This window comes from Oncorhynchus clarkii, chromosome 1, assembly GCF_045791955.1.
Source record: "Oncorhynchus clarkii lewisi isolate Uvic-CL-2024 chromosome 1, UVic_Ocla_1.0, whole genome shotgun sequence".
NCBI classification, from domain to species: domain Eukaryota; kingdom Metazoa; phylum Chordata; class Actinopteri; order Salmoniformes; family Salmonidae; genus Oncorhynchus; species Oncorhynchus clarkii.
The window spans coordinates 51791554-51813162 of record NC_092147.1 but is presented as its reverse complement, the minus strand read 5'-3'; the positions used below and the strand labels follow the sequence as shown (position 1 = coordinate 51813162).

Genomic DNA, 21609 nt, shown 5'->3' with positions numbered 1-21609 from the left:
CAGAGCAAGCTCCAAACAAATACTGTGGACCCTAAACTAAATGGTGGACGAGACCCTTGGACCAACACAGCCGCTGCTAGCCTCATGAACAACCTACTTTAGACTCCATTAGCCCAGGGCTTCCCAAACTCGGTCCTGGGCCCCCCTCTGGGTACACGTTTTAGTTTTTGCCCCAGCACTGCACAGCTGATTCAAATCATCAAAGCTTGATGATGAGTTGGTTATTTGAATCAGCTGTGCAGTGCTACAGCAAAAAAACAAAACGTGCACCCAGAGGGGGGCCCAGGACCGAGTTTGGTAAAATCTGGTTTGTTTGTGTGTGTGTGTGTGTGTGTGTGTGTGTGTGTGTGTGTGTGTGTGTGTGTGTGTGTGTGTGTGTGTGTGTGTAATGAAGGGTGGCCCCTGAGGCTGTGTAACAGACATGGGATCATGTTATCCCCAGAGGAGCCTTGTCCCAAAACACGAGCCTGATGACGTGTTATATAAAAACTACTAAAACACACACACCCATCCACCCTGGATAACTTCCTGTAATGCCTATTGGTCTAATTTGATCCCTCCAATGCCAGGATTGGCGATATTGGGGGAAGGGGGTGTTGACCTCTGAACCCCCCCCCCCCCCCCTCCAGTCGTCCAATCAGCCGGTCCTAATCCTGTACAACGGTGCCCATCTGGAACGTATTACAGTCTGTAATCCCAGGCAGTGATGTAATCCCAAAACAGCCATGCTTCCTCCCTAGTCTAGCACTACAGGAGTAGGGTAAGAAATCGCGCTCAGCGCTCAAAGTCCTTTCCAACTGCTCTGCTAAAAACCGTTCCACAGTCACCGGGGAAAAAAACTGCTGCTCCAAATTCACTCCATTCATTAAAATCACAATTTAACCAACACCCATCCATTTTTGTGACCACCTCGACCTACCATTTGGTTTTGAAGTACTGAAACCAAACCATATGATTTGAAAGAAAAGTACTTGAACAAACATGAAAAGGTGAATGTAAGAAGAGCTCATCATTTCAAATAGGCCACATGTCATATTAAACAGCATATAAACACTCTAAATAGGTCAGGAGCCAGACATGGGAGACTAAGAAGGAACGAAGATGAATTATTTAGGCTACATTATCTCAATTATTTCAAGGCTTTAGCCTACAAAGAAATACATTGTGAAGCATTTACGAGTAAGCTGATAGGAAGTCAGGGGTATTAAGCGCAACATTTTATTTTATTAAATCATTATAGTCTATAAATTGTGCATATAGGCTGTGACTTACTTAGAATGAAATACAAATTAAACAAACAGTGCCTTTGAATTCACTTAGATTCAAAAACAACTTTTGCCAGAGTCTGTGGTTTCAGGCTCATGCGATGGAGATCAGGCCAGCAGCGGAGAATATCCTCTCCACACTTGCAGAGCCACTGGGGATGCTAAACACCCTTTATGCCACTCTTGCCAGGCTGGTCAGGAATGCAGAGTTCTTTTTTTATATATACTGTATGTAGCCATTTTAGGCAAAATAACCCAATCAACACATAAAACTCCATGAAAGTTGGAATATGCCAGGCCTATTGGGCCAAAATCAATTATGGCCTTTTGTATAGATAATAGAACAAAAATGAAGGAAACTTTTAAGAGATCAGATTTTGTTTTGTTTATAATGAGACAGTGAATTATCTCCCCACCTCGTTCCTGTCTTTTAGCATGCACTGTAGTAAGTCCACCGTCGTGCTTTCGGGATATGTGTCTTTTCAGATTTCACAATCATTCTTTAGGTCTGGACATTACATCACAAGAAATGGCTCTTGGTTCTCATCTTTGTAGGTATCCTTTGTTTTGTACATGTGTGTGTTATCAGTTTCTTTATGAAAATATTTAGCGAAAGCAAGGGGCTATTGGCAGCACACAAGTAGCCTACAAATGCATGCTGGGGCAGGCATACCCTGAGCTTGTGAAGTGAGCACTACTGGGGTGCTATTGGAGCGAAATTGGAGCGGCCGAGAAGGCCAACGTTCCAGCCTTTGGGAATCTCGCTCCGTGCTCCAGTCAAATTGGGCACGCTCCTCGCTCTGCTCCAGCTCCACTCACAGACTCTGCCACAGACACAGCGGAGGCTCAGTCACGGAGAACAGGGAATCCCCTCCTATTTGGTGGCTACGTGTTCTAAGTGTGTATGATGTATATGATCAGCAAAACAGTTTCTGGATTTCAGGCTAGTGTATGATGTTTTATACATTCTGTATGGTGGACAATATATTCTATTCTTCTCCTCTGGGCCTTACAGGCAACGTCACCCCGGCGTGCTGGTAGGAGCTGTGTGATAGGCCCCAGGGAGCACGGCAGTGTGTACTGTAAGGATCTGCTATTGATGGAGCAGTGGGACAGAAAGGCTCCTAGTGTGTATGGCTCCTTCCTCTCTCCCTAATGACACTTGCGCCACTCACCAGGCATGTGATGTGTTGTGGCTGAAGCTGTGCTGCCTGAAGGGAGCCAATCGGAACGGCTCAAACACACAAAAAGCAGGACTCTGTGAGTATATTCAAACAGCAGCTAGTTAATCTATTGTGGATCACCTACAGGAGGCAGAAAGGCGAGAAAGGTGGTAGAGCCTGTGGTGTTTCACGTTACAGTGTAGCCCCGCTGAAATAAGCTGCTTAACATTTTTGGAGGGTTTGGTCGTTTTTAATATGGCCTGAACACTTGGCCTGCATCCCAAACGGCACCCTAATCCCTTATGTTGTGCAGCACTTTTGACCAGGGCCATATAGCAGACTTTTTAGGGAATAGGGTGCCATTTGGAATTCGGTGACAGGAGCCCCTGACAAATCTCCAGAGGTCCTGTGGTCAAAACAACCAATAAACACAGCTGGAGTGGACCTCAAATCAGACGCTCCCCCTCGGACCTCTCCCTGGTGATGGCCCAGCAATTCGTAAAGAACATACGGTGGGTTTCCCTGTCTCAGAGTTTAACCAGTGCACCGCACAACCAGACTCAAACCAGTCATATAGTACATTGACAGAATATAATCTCTCTCTCTCTCTCTCTGTACTGTCATACTACACTATTTTGATATAAAATCAAATAAATACATCTTATCAAAGTTTTCTAGTCGCTCACACAGATTTGCAGAAATCAGAAATGCTTGTGTTTCTCGTTCCAACAGTGCCGTAATACCTAGCAATAGAAAATAAATAAAACAATACACACAATACAGAAAAATAACAAAATAAGTTATATAGGATGAGCCATGATGAGAATACAGTATATACACATATAAAGTGGGTGAAACAGTATGTAAACATTATTTAAGTGATCAGTGTTCTATGACTATGTACATAGGCCAGCAGTCTCTACAGTGCAGGGTAGAGTACCGGGTGGTAGAACAGTGACAAGGTTCAGGGCAGGGTATTGGGCAGAGGCCGGCTAGTGGTGACTGTTTAACAGTCTGATGCGCCTTCTTCATCTCACTGTCTGTGTGAAGGGACCATTTCAGGTTGTCACTGATGTGCACGCCAAGCAACTTGAAGCTTTTGACCCTCTCCACTGCGGCCCCGTCCATGTGAATGGGGGCGTGCTCTATCTGCGGTCTTCTGTAGTCTACGATCAGCACCTTTGTTGACGTTGAGGGAGAGGTTATTTTCCTGGCACTACTCTGCCAGGGTTCTCACCTCCTCCATGTAGGCGGTCTCATCGTTGTTGGTATTCAGGCCTACCACCAATCAGGCCTCTGTCGTCAGCAAACATGATGATCGAGTTGGAGACGTGCTTGGCCACAAACAGGGAGTACAGGAGGGGGCTGAGCATGCACACCTGTAGGGGCCGCCATGTTGAGGATCAGCATGGCGGAGGTGTTGTTGCCTACCTTCACCACTTGGGGTCGGCCCGTCAGGAAGTCCAAGACCCATTTGCCCTGGGTTCAGACCCAGGGCCCTGATCTTAGTGATGAGCTTGGAGGGTACTACTGTGTTGAAGGCTGAGCTGTAGTCGATGAACAGCATTCATAGGTCTTTTCTCTTATCCAGGTGGGATAGGGAAGTGTGTAGTGCAATGTTGATTGCATTGTCCGTGGATCTGTTGGGGCAATATGTGAATTGTAGTCGGTCTAGGGTGCCGGGTAAGGTGGAGATGATATGGTACTACACCAACCTCTAGTTAAGGTGAGTGCTAGTCATTTAGTTCAGTTACATTCGCTTTTCTGGGTATATGAACAATGGTGGACATCTTGAAGCTTGTGGGGACAACAGACTGGGATATGGAGATTGAATATGTCCGTAAACACTCCAGCCAGCTGGTCTGCACATGTTCTGAGGACGCGGCTTGGAATAACGTCTGGGCCGAAAGTCTTGCATACTTAAAAACACACTTCAATGACTTACTCACGTTGGCCAAGGATGTTGTTTTCCTCGAAGCAGGCGAAGAAGGTGTTTAGCTCATCCGATTAATTAGGGCCGATTTCAAGTTTTCTTAACAATCGGTAATCGGTCGATTACATTGCATTCAACGAGTAAACTACGTGGCAGGCTGACCACCTGTTACGCCAGTGCAGCAATGAGCAGTAAGTTGCTAGCCAGCATTAAACTTATCTTATAAAAAACAATAAATCTTTACATAATTGCTCGTTAACTACACATGGTTGATGATATTACTAGGCTAACTAGCTTGTCCTGCGTTCCATATAATCAATGCGGTGCCTGTTAATTTATCATCGAATCACAGCCTACTTCGCCAAACGGGTGATGTTAACAAAAGTGCATTCGCGAAAGAAGCACAATCGTTGCACGACTGTACCTAACCATAAACATCAATGCCTTTCTCAAAATCAATACACAGAAGTATATTTTTTTAAACCCGCATATTTAGCTAAAAGAAAATTGTTAGCAGGCAATATTAAACTAGGGAAATGTTGTCACTTCTCTTGCGTTCATTGCATGCAGAGTCAGGGTATATGCAACAGTTTGGGCCGCCTGTATCGTTGCGAACTAATTTGCCAGAATTGTACATAATTATGACATAACATTGAAGGTTGTACAATGTAACAAGAACATTTAGACTTAGGGATGCCACTCGTTAGATAAAATACGGAACAGTTCCGTATTTCACTGAAAGAATAAACGTTTTGTTTTCGAAATGATAGTTTCCGGATTTTACCATATTAATCACCAAAGGCTCATATTTCTGTGTTTATTATATTATAATTAAGTCTATGATTTGATATTTGATAGAGCAGTCTGACTGAGCGGTGGTAGGCAGCAGCAGGCTCGTAAACATTCAAACTTTACTGCGTTTGACAGCAGTTCTTAGCAATGCTTGAATCACAGCGCTGTTTATGACATCAAGCCTATCAACTCCTGAGATTAGGCTGGCAATACTAAAGTGCCTATTAGAACATCCAATAGTCAAAGGTATATGAAATACAAATGGTATAGAGAGAAATAGTCGACACGTCATAATTCCTATAATAACTACAACCTAAAACTTCTTAACTGGGAATATTGAACCAACAGCTTTCATATGTTCTGAGCAAGGAAATTGAAACGTTAGCTTTTTTACATGGCACATATTGCACTTTTACTATGTTTTTGCATTATTTAAACCAAATTGAGCATGTTTCATTATTTATTTATGTATTATACTAAGTTAAAATAAGTGTTCATTCAGTATTGTTGTAATTGTCACCATTACAAAAATATATATATATATATTAAAAAAGAATTGAAAAATTATCGTTATCGGCTTTTTTTGGTCCTCCAATAATCGGTATTGAAAAATCATAATGAGTAGACCTCTAATATGCACACCTCTCCCCTTCCACACACACACACACACACATAATCATCCGACCACAAGCTCAGTTGTTAATCAGTTGTTCCATCACCGAGCCCAGTTTAATAATAAGACTTGCTGTGTGAATGTGTGTACCGCTGTAGCTGTTCATGAGGAGTGCCAAATTGAGCAGGGATGGGAAGATTTGATTACCCAATGTCTAGTCCTGGCTCAAACCTCTTTGTATGCATACAGTACATCAATAGAGAATAGATGTGCTCTCTGTCAATATGCTACAGTATGAAAGCCAATACATCATGTGTTGACGTCATGAGAATAATCACCCGAGGCTTTTGATGTTGTGTGAATGCCCACTGATTTTTCTTTTCAGTTTTTGTTTGTTCCTAAGGCAGGTCTTGTTGCTATGTACTTGGCTGGAAAATCACCACTCTCTTTTCCTAGTGGATATCCCTCAGCATACGCACTTTATAGTCTAATGTTTTTCAAAGCCAAACATCCACATGCAATAGAAAGACTTGAAACCACCCCATGTTAAGCTGAGGTGAGAACATCTGGATAGTTGGATGATAAACAACAGTAATAGTCGGGTCTGTCACACGGATGGCTTCATGAGGCATATGAGGACCTGCGTGTGGTGTCCCAGCAAACCATAATTGGTTTTGTAAAAGTTCCCAGAACATTCGTTAGGTCACGCCAAATGTTCTCAAAACACAAAGAATGTCCAGTCGTAATAATGATTTATAAAATGTTTGTATAAAAACACTCACCTGATGTTGCAAGAACGTTCCTAGAACACATTAATTAAATGTGTTCTTTAAAGGTATACAAACATTGTCTAATCATCAGCGTGACTGGACAGTTTTTGTGTTATGAGACCATTATTCTGCAACCGAACAAATGTTCTGAGAACTTTCACAGAACAAATTTTGGTTTGCTGGGAAAACATTACTGGTACATTGTGTTATTATTTCCAAACTGCCATAAAGATCATCAAGGGCAACAACCACCCGAGCCACTGCCTGTTCACCCCACTATCATCCAGAAGGCGAGGTCAGTACAGGTGCATCAAAGCAGGGGCCGAGAGACTGAAAAACAGCTTCTATCTCAAGGCCATCAGACTGTTAAACAGCCACCACTAACATTGAGTGGCTGCTGCCAACATACTGACTCAACTCCATGTGATGTAATAAATGTATCACTAGTCACTTTAAACAATGCCACTTAATATAATGTTTACATACCCTACATTACTCATCTCATATGTATATACTGTACCCTATACCATCTACTGCATCTTGCCTATGCCGTTCTCTACCATCACTCATTCATATATTTTTATGTACATATTATTCATTCCTTTACACTTGTGTGTACAAGGTAGTTGTTGTGAAATTGTTAGGTTAGATTACTCGTTGGATATTACTGCATGGCCGGAACTAGAAGCACAAGCATTTCGCTACACTCGCATTAACATCTGCTAACCATGTGTATGTGACAAATAAAATTTGATTTGATTTGTTACATTACCTGGTAACCTAATGAGAACATTTGGGGAATGTTCTGTGATGGTTGTTAATGTCAATGTTGAAAAAATGTTTTCATCCTACTGATAGATAAAACAAACCCTAACTAAAGAAATGCTACTGTTAAAAATATTTGAAATGATTCAAAACCTGTCCTCCGAGAGAGTATGAGTCGCTCCCAAACAACACTTCCTTTCCTCCGTATGAGTTGGTGAAGCAGTGATGGAGGGATGAAGGGGGTGTCAGACTCACCTCTGCGGAAATGCGTCGGTTGCCCCTGTTCCTTAGACACACCCCTATGGGAGACTGCACCTCGTCTGAGCTCGTCCCTGACGCCTGGTCACTATCTCCATCAGAACTCATCTTCATGTTCTCATGGACAATGTCTGAGAGAGGGGGAGAGAAGGGGAGGCGGGGCAGAGACAGAGAGACACAGATTTTTTTTATACATGAAGTCCTGGATAACTGTTCAATCAGTGGTTGATAAGACCAGGGGGCCCATAAACGTATGAGTGAGGTTATTATTTCCATCAACTCAACTTGATGTCATCTACAGCTGCTGCTGCTGGGAACTATAGCAGCCACTCCCTGGTTAGTTTCCACTGTCCTGCCCTCTCCCCTGACTCAAATGACACTGTGTGTGTTTCTGTGTCCATGCCCGTGTGTGTGTGTGTGTCTCACCGAGGCGGCTGCCGTTGCGGGGCATGGCCGTGAGAGACCCTAGCCCTCCTCCTCCTATGACACTCTGAGGTCTCCGTAGCGGGGGCTTCTTAAAGGGACCAGTGTACTGGTGCAGGAAGGAGTTAACACTGTGGGCTGAGGGGGGGAGACCATGACCGTTCCTCACCATGGGCTCTGTGGAGGGGGGAGTTAGAGATCTATGTGACAACCAGTTCAGTTCAGTCCAGTACATACAATACAGACACCTTGGCTTGGGGCACCATCTATCATACTGTAGTTAGGGTCTGGAGGCTACACCCTGTTTTAGTCAGGTCATATGGTCAGCCTGAAAAACAGCTTCTATCTTAAGGCCATCAGAATGTTAAACAGCCATCACGAACATAGAGAGGCTGCTGCCAACATACAGACTCCACTCACTAGTCACTTTAAATAATACCACTTTAATAATGTTTACATATCCTACATTACTCATCTCATATGTATATACTGTACTTTATACCATCTATTGCATCTGTGTACATATATTTATATGTACATATTCTTATTCCATCCCCTTACATTGTGTGAATAAGGTATAAGGTCGTCGTGAATTTGTTAGATTACTTGTTAGATATTACTGCACTGTCGGAACTAGAAGCACAAGCATTTCGCTACACTCGCATAAACCATGTGTATGGGACCAAAAATGTTTGATTTGACCTGTCAGGGGGGTGATGGTTTTGGCGAAGGAGAAATGCTCCCTAACAGCAACGTAAACAAATTTGTGCCCAAAATGTGTTTTTGTGCGTATGGAATATTTCTGGGATCTTTTATTTTAGCTCATGAAACATGGGACCAACACTTTACATGTTGTGTTTATATTCTTGTTCAGTGTATATTGTTTCTCAACAGGGAATCCATGTTTACTTGACAGAACACAATCTTTTTTCTTCGGTTTAGACACAATAAACTCAACTGAAAGAGTAGACTAGACAAATGTGCTTCTTACTAGATTACTAATACGCCGCCTTTCCTCAAAGTCCCACCCACAGAGATTGATTGACAGGTCTGAAACTGTACCAACTCTGTGACTCACACACATTCTGCCACCACACCTGACAATCCCACCCACAGTGATTGATTGACATAACTGTTAAAGGGATAGTTCACTCAAATGCCAAAATTACCCTAAGCGAACATAGTAGCTCAGCCGATAAAATACATAATTTGAAGAACAAACATCTTTGTGGCAATTCATATCTTAGAACTAAAACTGTAAACATCACCTCAATCTATAGTTCTGATCATATAGGACAATGACAATAGGTTAAAGATCGAGGAAGAACATTACATTAGAGAGGAAACAAACAATGTCCATCAACACAACAGATGACCACAAACAAACTCCCTCCCAGAGTTACTAGATAACACATATACAGGCACACACAGGCGCACACATTACATCTCGTATCCCACTACTACTGCTGTGTGCCCCTGTTATGTTGTGTTACACAATCAGATCAAGGCTAAGCCATTAGGATTCATCCCAATGATTGACACCATGGTGGGTTCATCTGATCTCATCTGGCCACTCCATTATGTCTCCTCTCTCTCTTGAGACTTGTACTGTCCAACACACTGCAGACAGCCCAACGCAATCCCTCTCCGCACAGAATACACAGGTGCGTACACCATGCTCATGGGCAAACACAATCGCACACACACAAGAAGAGAACACACACAAAACAACATCCTCTGTAGGACAAAAGGAGAGGGGAGCCGGGGAAAAGGAGAGGGAAGCTGAAGTTGTTGAAGAATTTAAGGAGAGGGGATCTGGGGAAGAGGAGAGGGAAGCTGAAGCTGTTGAAGAATTTAAGGAGAGGGGATCTGGGGAAAACCTGAAGAAAGCCAGGAGAGGAATAACGAGATAAAACGGAGGAGGAGGACGCCCAGCTGCTCTCACAGTCCTCCAAGTCGCCATGGCAATGTCATGGAAACCCTTGAACGTTCCAGACCCTGAACAGGCAGCACCATAGCAACGTCATGGCAGCCACCGTCAACAGCAGGCGCTAGACCATCCCAAGCTTAGAGATAACTAACCAGCTATGTCACCTTATCTTTTGTTTTGACGCCTCGCCGGCTACAGCCTTCACTGGACTCGAACATGAAGAAGTAACATCGATGATGATGTGTGTGTGTGTTTTCCCGGATGTTAAAGAGAAGAAAAAAGTATCTGCTGTGTGCAGTGAAACGACACGCAAGCCAGACGTAGGCTTATCCATCGACTAACGGGGTACATTTGCAAAAAGTATTCAGACCCCTCTACTTCTTCCACACTGTTACGTCACAGCCTTATTCTAAAATGGATTCATATTATTCATATTTATCTCCTCCCTCTACACACAATACCCCATAATGACAAAGCAAAAACAGGTTTTTAGACAACAACAAAAAACAGAAATAACTTATTTTATAACTAATTTGCGATGAGACTCTAAATGGATTGATTGGACTTGATTTGGAAAGGCACAAACATGTCTATATAAAGGTCCCTTAGTTGACACTGCATGTCAGAGCAAAAACCAAGCCATGAGGTCGAAGGAATTATCAGTAGAACTCTGAGACAGGATTGTGTCGAAGCACAGATTTGAGGAAGGGTACCAAAACATTTCTGCAGCATTGAAGGTCCCCAAGAACAAAGTGTCCTCCATCATTCTTAAATGGAACAAGATTGGAACCATCAACACTCTTCCTAGAGCTGGCCACCGGGCCAAACTGAGCAATCGGGGGAGAAGGGCCTTGGTCAGGGAGGTGACCAAGAACCCGATTGGAGCTCTGTCAGAGTGGCGGAGTTCCTCTGTGGAGATGGGAGAACCTTCCAGAAGGACAAGCATCTCTGCAGCACTCCACCAAATCAGGCCTTTATGGTAGAGTGGCCAGACGGAAGCCACTCCTCAGTAAATGGCACATGAAGGCCACTTGGAGTTTACCAAACAGCACCTAAAGAACTCTGACCATGAGAAACAAGATTCTCTGGTCTGATGAAACCAATATTGAACTCTTTGGCCTGAATGCCAAGCATCACATCTGGAGGAAACCAGGCACAGCTCATCACCTGGTCAATACCATCCCTACAGTGAAGCATGGTGGTGGCAGCATCATACTGTGGCAATGTTTTTCAGCGACAAGGACTGGGAGACTAGTCAGGATGAAGGAAAAGATGAACAGAGCAAAATACTTGATGAAGAGCTGCTCCCCATCCAACCTGAAAGAGCTTGAGAGGATGTGCGGAGAAGAATAAGAGAAACTCCCCAAATACAGGTGTGCCAAGCTCATAGTGTCATACCCAAGAAGACACGTGGCTGTAATCACTGCCAAAGGTGCGAGTAAATGTCTGAATATGTGCAAAAATGTCTAAAAACCTGTTTTTGCTTTGTCATTATGGGGTATTGTGTGTAGGCACAGCCAGAAGATGACTGGCCACCCCTCATAGCCTGGTTCCTCTCTTGGTTTCTTCCTAGGTTCTGGCCTTTCTAGGGAGTTTTTCCTAGCCACCGTGCTTCTACACCTGCATTGCTTGCTGTTTGGGGTATTATGGGTTTCTGTGTCTCTGTACAGCACTTTGAGACATCAGCGGATGTGAGAAGGGATTTATAAATACATTTGATTGATTGATTGATTGATAAGGAGAAAAAACTATTTTAGAATAAGGCTGTGACGTAACAAAATGTGGAAAAAGTGAAGGCGTCTGAATACTTTCCAAATGCACTGTACATTACATCCACATAACCACACATTCACTCTCCCTCACACAACCCCCCCCCCCCCCCCCCCACCCACCCACCCACACACACACCCTTACCGCTGTCTTTGATGCCGTTCTCCTCTATAGTAATCTGTTCAGCCAGTTCAGACAGAGACTCGTCGATGGTCTGACTCCCTCTCAGAGTCTGGGACAGCCTCCTCCTAAACCGCTTCATCTTCTCCATGGAGCTCTCTGGAAGGGGAGGCCTAGGGATGGAGAGAAGAGGGGACAGTCAGTTACACACACACACACACACACACACACCAGGCCTGGGGAGAAAAAGATACCCCACACACCGTTACTGTTAAATGGCCCCACTGTTTATTCTGTTGCCTGTAATGTTAACGCAGAGAGAGGAGTCGGACACAGAGCGGCAGTGAAGAAAAGCTACGGAGGACACACACACTCTCTCAAAAAAAGAAAAGAGGGACGATAAAGTATTAGAATACATATGGCTGGGAGTTCTTCTTGATCAGCCCTGGAACATGATATAAGGCCTTCAAAAGCGAACCAGAGGATAAACAGCGGGTCTTTCTTGGACAATGACTGCCAGTATTCCTTGTGCTTGAGGAAGCTTGACAAATAGTGTATCTTGTCATACAAGTGTGCGTGTCAAAAGGTGTGCTTCTTTTGAAAAGCACTCCCTGTGTGAGTGAGGTCTGAGCAGGCCCCAGCATGTTCCTGGGCAGGTCCCCTAATAAATATTGCTTTTAAAGATTTCACAGAGAATATAGCCATCAATCACACCTCAAGCTATACACACTAATTCCACATCTACAGTAAAATGAGTTTATGAAAAATAATAACCATCAAACACCAAACTACCGCAAGATAAATATCCTAGTAATCGCACATCTATAGTTAAATGAAGACAAAAAGAAGACAAGATTTATAGCTACTGACTGGAGCGAACACAAGAACCTATCAACACTCAAGGGAAACAGGCCTAATTTAGGAGTCAGTAATATAGAGCCTAATGAATTTCCCACACTGGAAAAACCAATGTATTGGGAGAGATAATTATTCATGTAGCTCCGGGACGGAACTAATCTAGTGTGAAGAAGAACCTAGAGATCAAAACATACACACATAATTTAGACCAGTTGTACGCCGAGTGTACAAAACATTAGGAACACCTGCTCTTTCCATGACATAGAGTGAATCCAGGTGAACGTTATGATCCCTTATTGATGTCACCTTCAATCAGTGTAGATGAAGGGGAGGAGACATGGTTAAAGGAGGATTTTTAAGCCTGGATACAATTGAGACATGTATTGTGTATGTGTGCCATTCAGAGGGTGCCTTTGCACGGGGGTATGGTAGTAGGTGTCTGGCGCACCGGTTTGAGTGTGTCAAGAACTGCAACGCACCAAAGGACATACAACCAACTTGACACAACTGTGGGAAGCATTGGAGTCAACATGGGCCAGCATCCCCGTGGAACGCTATCGACAACTTGTGGAGTCCATTGCCCTGGCGAATTGAGGCAAAAGGAGGTGCAACTCAATATTAGGACGGTGTTCCTAGTGTTTTGTACACTCAGTGTTTAACAGTCCTCGTAACTTATTTCCAACAGTGGGTAAAACATGATGTTTTGGGAGAGATGTTTTATTCATAGGGGATGGAATTAATGTGAACTGGAGTGAAACAAGAACGAACCTATCAACATTCAGGGAAAAATAGATCATTTTGACATTAGTTAAATAGGCTAATGAATTTCCCACACTGGAAAAAAAACGTGATGTATTTGAAGAGATTGATGGAGTGATGGCGCAGCCCATGAACTGTGTTAGCAGATGGTAAAACAGGGGATTCGTGAGAGAATGGCAGAACAGGACTAGCATAGGCTGCATCCAGTTCATGTCACATTGCATCACCATTCAGTGTGAGAGAGAGGGAGAGAGAGAGAGAGAGAGAGAGAGAGAGAGAGAGAGAGAGATAGAGAGCGAGCAGAAAGATTTCAAGTGTATTTGTGTGAGAGAAAGTGAAAGCAAAAGAGGTGGAGAGAACAATTGACAGAGAAGGGAGTGAAAATAAAAGGACATGCTGGTGCAAGAGAGGTGAGAGAGAGAAGTGAATGAGGGAGGTTGCTTTTCAACCTGCTGATTCAGACACCTCCCTCCCTGCCAATGTTCTCTGACCTTAGTGAGTTGGATATTACAACACTACTACACTTTAACAGATATGGACATGTGTCCGTTTGTACTGTACTGGGGATGAGTAAGAAGAGACATGAGGCCACATGAGTTAGGCCCCGAAGGTCTGTCTGTCTGACTAATACTCTCCATTACAAGCCTTTGTCTTCCCAAACATCACTCAGGAGCTGGAGAGAGATGTCAAATACAACACGAAGTAAGGCAGGGGGGGGAAACGTTGTTTTGAAGGAAAGAGCAGAGCTACTAAACTAAGCTACCATCTATTCACTGTCTGACACATAGCTCCCTATTCATTCCACTGATCAGGGATAGTCGGTGACGATTCCTGCCCTTCTTTCGCATTCTATTATTGCTCCTTGATTTAGCTCTGACAACTCTTCCAGAATGTTACAGCCTGCTCCTCCGGTCATAACAAAAGGCCATTTCAGGACAGCGGAGATGAGGGAGTCAGTCGGATTCTGGAGTCATCACTGCCAACGGAACAGCTCATAGCCATCTTCTCATTTCTCACAGTTGAGGGTACAGCTCAGCCTCGGAGCACACTGTGTTCCATGGAGAATGAATGGATGGATGGATGGATGGATGAATTTCACCAGAGTAAATTAATGAATTTGACTAGAGTTTTGATGGCAGTTTCTAACCCATCTCGTCCTTGTTCGCATCCCCTCATCCCATTCTGTCCCCTTTCCATGGCTTGGCTCTGTGATCTAGTCTGGAGCCCTGGAGAGTTGGATGTGATCCCTGCTCCCATGAGTAAGTAGGCTGTGCAGAGGACTGGGTTCCAGGTCCACTGGGTTAAGGTCAAAGAATTAGTCCCATTCAAGCACTGATTCGGATTTGTTGCCGAGGCAACATTCTCTACCCAATGTCTAAATGTAAAGTCCCTGCAGGAGACTAGGATGATATTCTGTCTCTCGGTCTCTTTTCATCAAACCACCTGGCTTACGGTACGCACGCACGCACGCACACGCACACGCACACGCACACACACATAGTTAACCATGATTTCTCCAGATGGACAAACTGATAGTTCCAGCTGTATGTAAAATTGCATTTCACACATACGTTTGACTGGCATGGACAGTGGGGATAGGAGGGGGTAGGGGAAAGACTAAGAGAAGCAGGGGAAAGACTAAGAGAAGCAGGGGAAAGACTAAGAGAAGCAGGGGAAAGACTAAGAGAAGCAGGGGAAAGACTAAGAGAAGCAGGGGAAAGACTAAGAGAAGCAGGGGAAAGACTAAGAGAAGCAGGGGAAAGACTAAGAGAAGCAGGGGAAAGACTAAGAGAAGCAGGGGAAAGACTAAGAGAAGCAGGGGAAAGACTAAGAGAAGCAGGGTAAAGACTAAGAGAAGCAGGGGAAAGACTAAGAGAAGCAGGGGAAAGGAGGGAGAGGAGGAAGAAGAGGATGTAAGCAGAGAGTAGAAGTAGGTTAAGCAGCTCAATAAGACCGGGCCTTATGCGACAAATATGTGGTACGTAAACTTGCCACCAGGCACACAACTATTATTTGACTGTGTCCCGTTCAGGAAATGTGTCTTGCATCTCAAACATAACAGCATCACCACATGGAGTGCATGTCGGGCAATTCCAAGGTGACGGTGACGAGGAGACTCACTTTAAAATGTATGACAAGCAAAAACCATTGACTGCAAAGTTTACTTTTAACAATTCCCACTGGACATTTTACTAAAACATTAACTTGACGAACAATGCAGATACAAAGTTTAGTAACGGAATGACAGTAAAATCATTTTTTATATGACCACGTTTTTTCCAAAAACACTTAACACTCTACTCCGAGTTAAAACTAAAAGACTGCAGAAAGAATGGTGTGTCAGCTATATGACATGACCCTTTGAGTTGGAAATAAATATATATTTCTGTTATTAAACTACAGTTAGTGAAGTGGATTAACACCCGGTAACAGAATGACATCATCTGTACAATATCCCTGATCTGTACAATACAGAAATGCATAATTATGAACGTCAGTCTCTTCATGGTGATGTATCCTGAATAGATACACAAAACTAGACATATGTAATATCTTCCTTTGCATACTGGGGTATTATTCTACACACGGGCTATTATTCTAATGAGCTCAACCCCAAACAAGACCAAATTTGGTTGGTCCAGACCAGAACAAATCTGTACCAATCCTAGATGTCCAAACTTGTGAAACATAGACATCACAATACAGTACAGTAGAGAAAAGTATAGTACAGTTCAGTACAGTAGACTACAAAAAAGAAAATAGTATATTTCCATACAGAAGAATACAGTACAGAAAAGTATAGTTCAGTACAGAAAAGTCCCGTAGAGTACTATTATATTGTACTTCACTCATGTGTACTCTACGCTACTGAACTATACACTACTTTTCTGTTCTCTACTCTACTGTGCTCTACTGCAACAGTGGTTTGTGACTCCTCGATGTGGCCAATTCACTTGAAGTCATTCTGTTACTGATTTTTTTGGTAACTCTGTTACCGTTGTGGTAGCAGAGCGACGCGTTTTAATCACTTAATAATTCATAATGTAACCCAGGTCAAGAAATGGGGTAAAATCATGTGAAACGTGAGAGAAACGACCAACTAGAATGTCAGCCAATCAAAAGTGCACAAATCCTTTGACAGTTCAATCGTTGCAATCTCGAGCAAGCAGTCTAGAGGAAGCGGCATTTATTTATTTATTTATTTTGTTTTTTACCCCTTTTTCTCCCCAATTTCGTAGTATCCAATTGTTGTAGTAGCTACTATCTTGTCTCATCGCTACAACTCCCGTACGGGCTCGGGAGAGACGAAGGTTGAAAGTGCGTCCTCCGATACACAACCAACCAAGCCGCTGCTTCTTTTACACAGCGCACATCCAACCCGGAAGCCAGCCGCACCAATGCGCCGGAGGAAACACCGTGCACCTGGCCACCTTGGCTAGCGTACACTGCGCCCAGCCCGCCACAGGAGTCGCTGGTGCGCAATGAGACAAGGACACCCCTACCGACCAAGCCCTCCCTAACCCGGGCGACGCTAGGCCAATTGTGCGTCGCCCCACAGACCTCCCGGTCGCGGCCGGTTACGACAGAGCCTGGGCGCGAACCCAGGACTCTGATGGCACAGCTGGCGCTGCAGTACAGCGCCCTTAACCACTGAGCCACCCGGGAGGCCCGGAAGCGGCATTTTTATGACAAACTTTCTCCTGGTTGTGAAGTCAGAAAACTGCGCTAAAGTTAGAAATAAAACCTAGACATATCTTCAGAGAAACACTGACAATTGATGATCCATTCATCGCATCGTCTTGAGAAGAGGTTGAATGGGTTGATGGACCAATTACTTGGTGAGTTTTATTTTGCATGAATGAAGCCACTGTATTAGCGCTGCGTTAGCAGGCCTAATTGCTAAGCAAACTTTTGTAGAAGTAAAAATACTTTTTCCATGTGAACAATATTGTAACACTACAGATGCATTTCAAATCAAATCAAAGTTTATTTGTCACGTGCGCCGAATACAACCTTACAGTGAAGTGCTTACTTACAGGCTCTAACCAATAGTGCAGAAAAGGTATTATGTGAGTAAGTAAAGAAATAAAAACAACAGTAAAAAGATGACAGTGAAAAATAACAGTAGCGAGGCTATATACAGTAGAGAGGCTATATACAGTAGAGAGGCTATATACAGTAGAGGCTATATACAGTAGAGAGGCTATATACAGTAGAGAGGCTATATACAGTAGCGAGGCTATATACAGTAGAGAAGCTGCATACAGGCACCAGTTAGTCGGGCTGATAGTATGTACATGTAGATATGGTTAAAGTGACAATGCATATATGATGAACAGAGAGTAGCAGTAGTGTAAAAGAGGGGTTGGTGGGTGGCGGGACACAATGCAGATAGCCCGGTTAGCCAACGCCAATTGAGGTAGTACGTACATGAAATGTATAGTTAAAGTGACTATGCATATATGATAAACAGAGAGTTGCCATGCGGTAGTAGAGAGAACAGTCTATGACTGGGGTGGCTGGGGTCTTTGACAATTTTTAGGGCCTTCCTCTGACACCACCTGGTGTAGAGGTCCTGGATGGCAGGCAGCTTAGCCCCAGCGATGTACTGGGCCGTACCCACTACCCTCTGTAGTGCCTTGCAGTTGGAGGCTGAGCAATTGCCAAGCAGTGATTCAACCAGTCAGGATGCTCTCGATGTTGCAGCTGTAGAACCTTTTGATGATCTGAGGACCCATGCCAAATCTTTTTAGTTTCCTGAGGGGGAATAGGCTTTGTCATGCCCTCTTCACAACTGTCTTGGTGTGTTTTGACCATGATAGTTTGTTGGTGATGTGGACACCAAGGAACTTGAAACTCTCAACCTGCTCCACTACAGCCCTGTCAATGTGAATGGAGGCGTGCTCGGTCCTCCTTTTCCTGTAGTCCACAATCATCTCCTTAGTCTTGGTTTTGTTGAGGGATAGGCTGTTATTCTGGCACCACCCGGCCAAGTCTCTGACCTCCTCCCTATAGGCTGTCTCATCGTTGATCAGGCCTACCACTGTTGTGTCGTCTGCAAACTTAATGGTGTTGGAGTCGTGCCTAGTCGTGCAGTCGTGGGTGAACAGGGAGTACAGGAGGGGACTGAGCACGCACCCCTGTGGGGCTCTGTGTTGAGGATCAGCTTGGCAGATGTGTTGCTACCTACCCTCACCACCTGGGGGTGGCCCGTCAGGAAGTCCAGGATCCAGTTGCAGAGGGAGGTGTTTAGTCCCAGGATCCTTAGCTTAGTGATGAGCTTTGAGGGTAATATGGTGTTGAACGCTGAGCTGTAGTCAATGAATAGCATTCTCACATAGGTGTTCCTTTTGTCCAGGTGGGAAAGGGCAGTGTGGAGTGCAATAAAGATTGCATCATCTGTAGATCTGTTTGGGCGGTATGCAAATTGGAGTGGGTTTAGGGTTTCTGGGATAATGGTGTTGATGTGAGCCATGGCCAGCCTTTCAAAGCACTTCATGGCTACGGATGTGAGTGCTACGGGTCTGTAGTCATTTAGGCAGGTTGCCTTCGTGTTCTTGGGCACAGGGACTATGGTGGTCTGCTTGAAACATGTTGGAATTACAGACTCAATCAGGGACATGTTGAAAATGTCAGTGAATGCACCTGCCAGTTGGTCAGCACATGCCCGGAGCACACGTCCTGGTAATCCGTCTTGCCCCGCAGCCTTGTGAATGTTGACCTGTTTAAAGGTCGTACTCACGTCGGCTACAGAGAGCGTGATCACACAGTCGTCCGGAACAGCTGATGCTCTCATGCATGTTTCAGTGTTGCTTGCCTCGAAGCGAGCATAGAAGTGATTTAGCTCGTCTGGTAGGCTCGTGTCACTGAGCAGCTCGCGGGTGTGCTTCCCTTTGTAGTCTGTAATAGTTTACAAGCCCTGCCACATAAGACGGGCGTCGGAGCCGGTGTAGTATGATTCAATCTTAGCCCTGTATTGACGCTTTTCCTGTTTGAGGTTCGTCGCAGGGCATTGCAGGATTTCTTATAAGCTTCCGGGTTAGAGTCCTTGAAAGCGGCGGTTCTATCCTTTAAATCAGTGCAAATATTGCCTGTAATCCATGGCTTCTGGTTGGGGTATGTACGCACAGTCACTGTGGGGACGGTTCAAATCCGGGCTCTGGCTTGGCCACTCAAGAACAATGAGAGACTTGTCCCGAAGCCACTCCTGCGTTGTCTTGGCTGTGTGCTTAGGGTCATTGTCCTGTTGGAAGGTGATCCGTCGCCCTAATTGGAAGTTATGAGCACTCTGGAGCAGGTTTTCATCAAGGATCCGTCTGTACTTTGCGCCGCTCATCTTTCCCTCAATCCTGACTAATCTCCCAGTCCCATGCCTCTGAAAAACATCTCCACAGCAGGATGCTGCCACCACCATGCTTCACCAAAGGGATGGTGCCAGGTTTCCTCTAGACATGACACTTGGCATTCAGACCAAAGAATTCAATCTTGGTTTCATCAGACCAAATAATCTTGTCTTTAGGTGCCTTTTGGCAAACTCCAAGCGGCTGTCATGTGCCTTTTACCTTATATTGGCAGGTGTGTGCCTTTCCAAATCAGGTCCAATCAATTGAAATTTTTCACAGGTGGACTCCAATCAAGTTGTCGAAAATCTCAAGGATGATCAATGGAAACAGGACGCAGCTTAGCTCAATTTCGAGTCTCATGGCAAAAGGTCTGAATACAGTTTTTTTAATCCATTTGCAAAAATGTCTAAAACCCTGTTTTTACTTTGTCATTATGGGGTATTGTATGTAGATTGATGAGGAAAAATAAATATTTAATCAATTTTAGAATAAGGCTGTAAGGTAACAAAATGTGGAAAAAGGGAAGGGTTCTGAACTTTCCGAATGCACTCTAATGTATAAGTTTATTATTTCAGATATCTATTATATGAAAAAACCATAGACAATGGTGTCCAACAAATGTGCAATTTTTATGTTCTTACCTTTCGCTATTGGATAAGTGTTGGCCTGCTTATTCAACATCCAGGGCAGGTTTTTGATGGAGTTTGAGTATTCTTGGAAGGCGAGCGAGAGATCAAGATTTTCTATTGCATGCAGAAGAAAGAAGACATCTGAAGACATGGGTAAACCAAAAGGTCGCTGGTTCAAATCCCCAAGCAAGCTCTGTGCAGGCCAGTCAAGTTCTTCCACATCAAGCTCGACCAACCATTTCTGTACGGACCTCACTTTGTGCACAGGGGCATTGTCATGCTGAAACGGGAAAGGGCCTTCCCCCAAACTGTTGCCACAAAGTTGGAAGCTCAGAATTGTCTAGAATGTATACTGTAATGTTAAGATTTACCTTCACTTGAACTAAGGGGTCTAGCCTGAACCATACTCCCCCACCAAACTTTACAGTTTGCATTGGGGCGGGTAGCGTTCTCCTGGCATCCACCAAACCCAGACTCATCTGTCGGACTTCCAGATGGTGAAGCGTAATTCATCATTCCAGAGAACGTGTTTCCACTGCTGCAGAGTTCAATGGCCGCGAGCTTTACACCACTCCAGCCAACGCTTGGCATTGCGCATGGTGACATTAGGCTTGTGTGCAGCTGCTCGGCCATGGAAACCCATTTCATGAAGCTCCCGACGAACAGTTCTTGTGCTGACATTGCTTCCGGAGGCTTTTTGGAACTTGGTAATGAGTGTTGCAACCGAGGACAGACAATTTTTATGCGCTACGCGCTTTAAGGAGAGAGAGCATGAGAGAGGGGGAGCGAGAGAGAGGGAAGAAGCGACAAAGCACGAGAGAGAGGGGGAGTGACAGAGCTGAGAGAGAGCAACAGAGCTAAGAGAGAGCAACAGAGCTAAGAGACAGGTTATCATGGAGCTTGACTGGAGTTGAACAACAACCTCTGTTTGTACTGCTACAGTGTCCCAATACTGAATGAGTTTCAGGGGACAATAAATACTATGCTAATTGTACTTGATCTCTTGTTAGCGCTTTTCTGTTTCGTCTGTTGAGTCTTTCCCCTCTATTCTACTCTTCTCCTCCCCTCCCCACCGCTCCTCTCTGGCTCGATCGTCACCTGTGTCAGAGGATCTGAATGGAGCTGGCACTAAGAGTGCTGATGTTTTGGCAAAAATTGGAATACAGTAGACAGAGCACCCACGCGTGTGTGGCCAGCAGGACAGATGATGACAGACA

At 44.4% G+C, this 21609-nt stretch overlaps 1 protein-coding gene across 1 annotated transcript in view; it reads right to left on the bottom strand.

Annotated features, from left to right (window-relative positions):
• LOC139408690 (cyclin-dependent kinase 17-like) overlaps nucleotides 1-21609 on the bottom strand; it is a 41795-nt gene that overhangs the window by 8024 nt on the left and 12162 nt on the right. Inside the window, exons 2-4 of the mRNA XM_071152908.1 lie at nucleotides 11827-11975; nucleotides 7986-8159; nucleotides 7557-7690 (exon numbers count right to left, since the gene is read on the bottom strand). Of these exons, the coding sequence (XP_071009009.1) occupies nucleotides 7557-7690; nucleotides 7986-8159; nucleotides 11827-11975 (457 nt within the window). The remainder of the gene's footprint in view (nucleotides 1-7556; nucleotides 7691-7985; nucleotides 8160-11826; nucleotides 11976-21609) is intronic.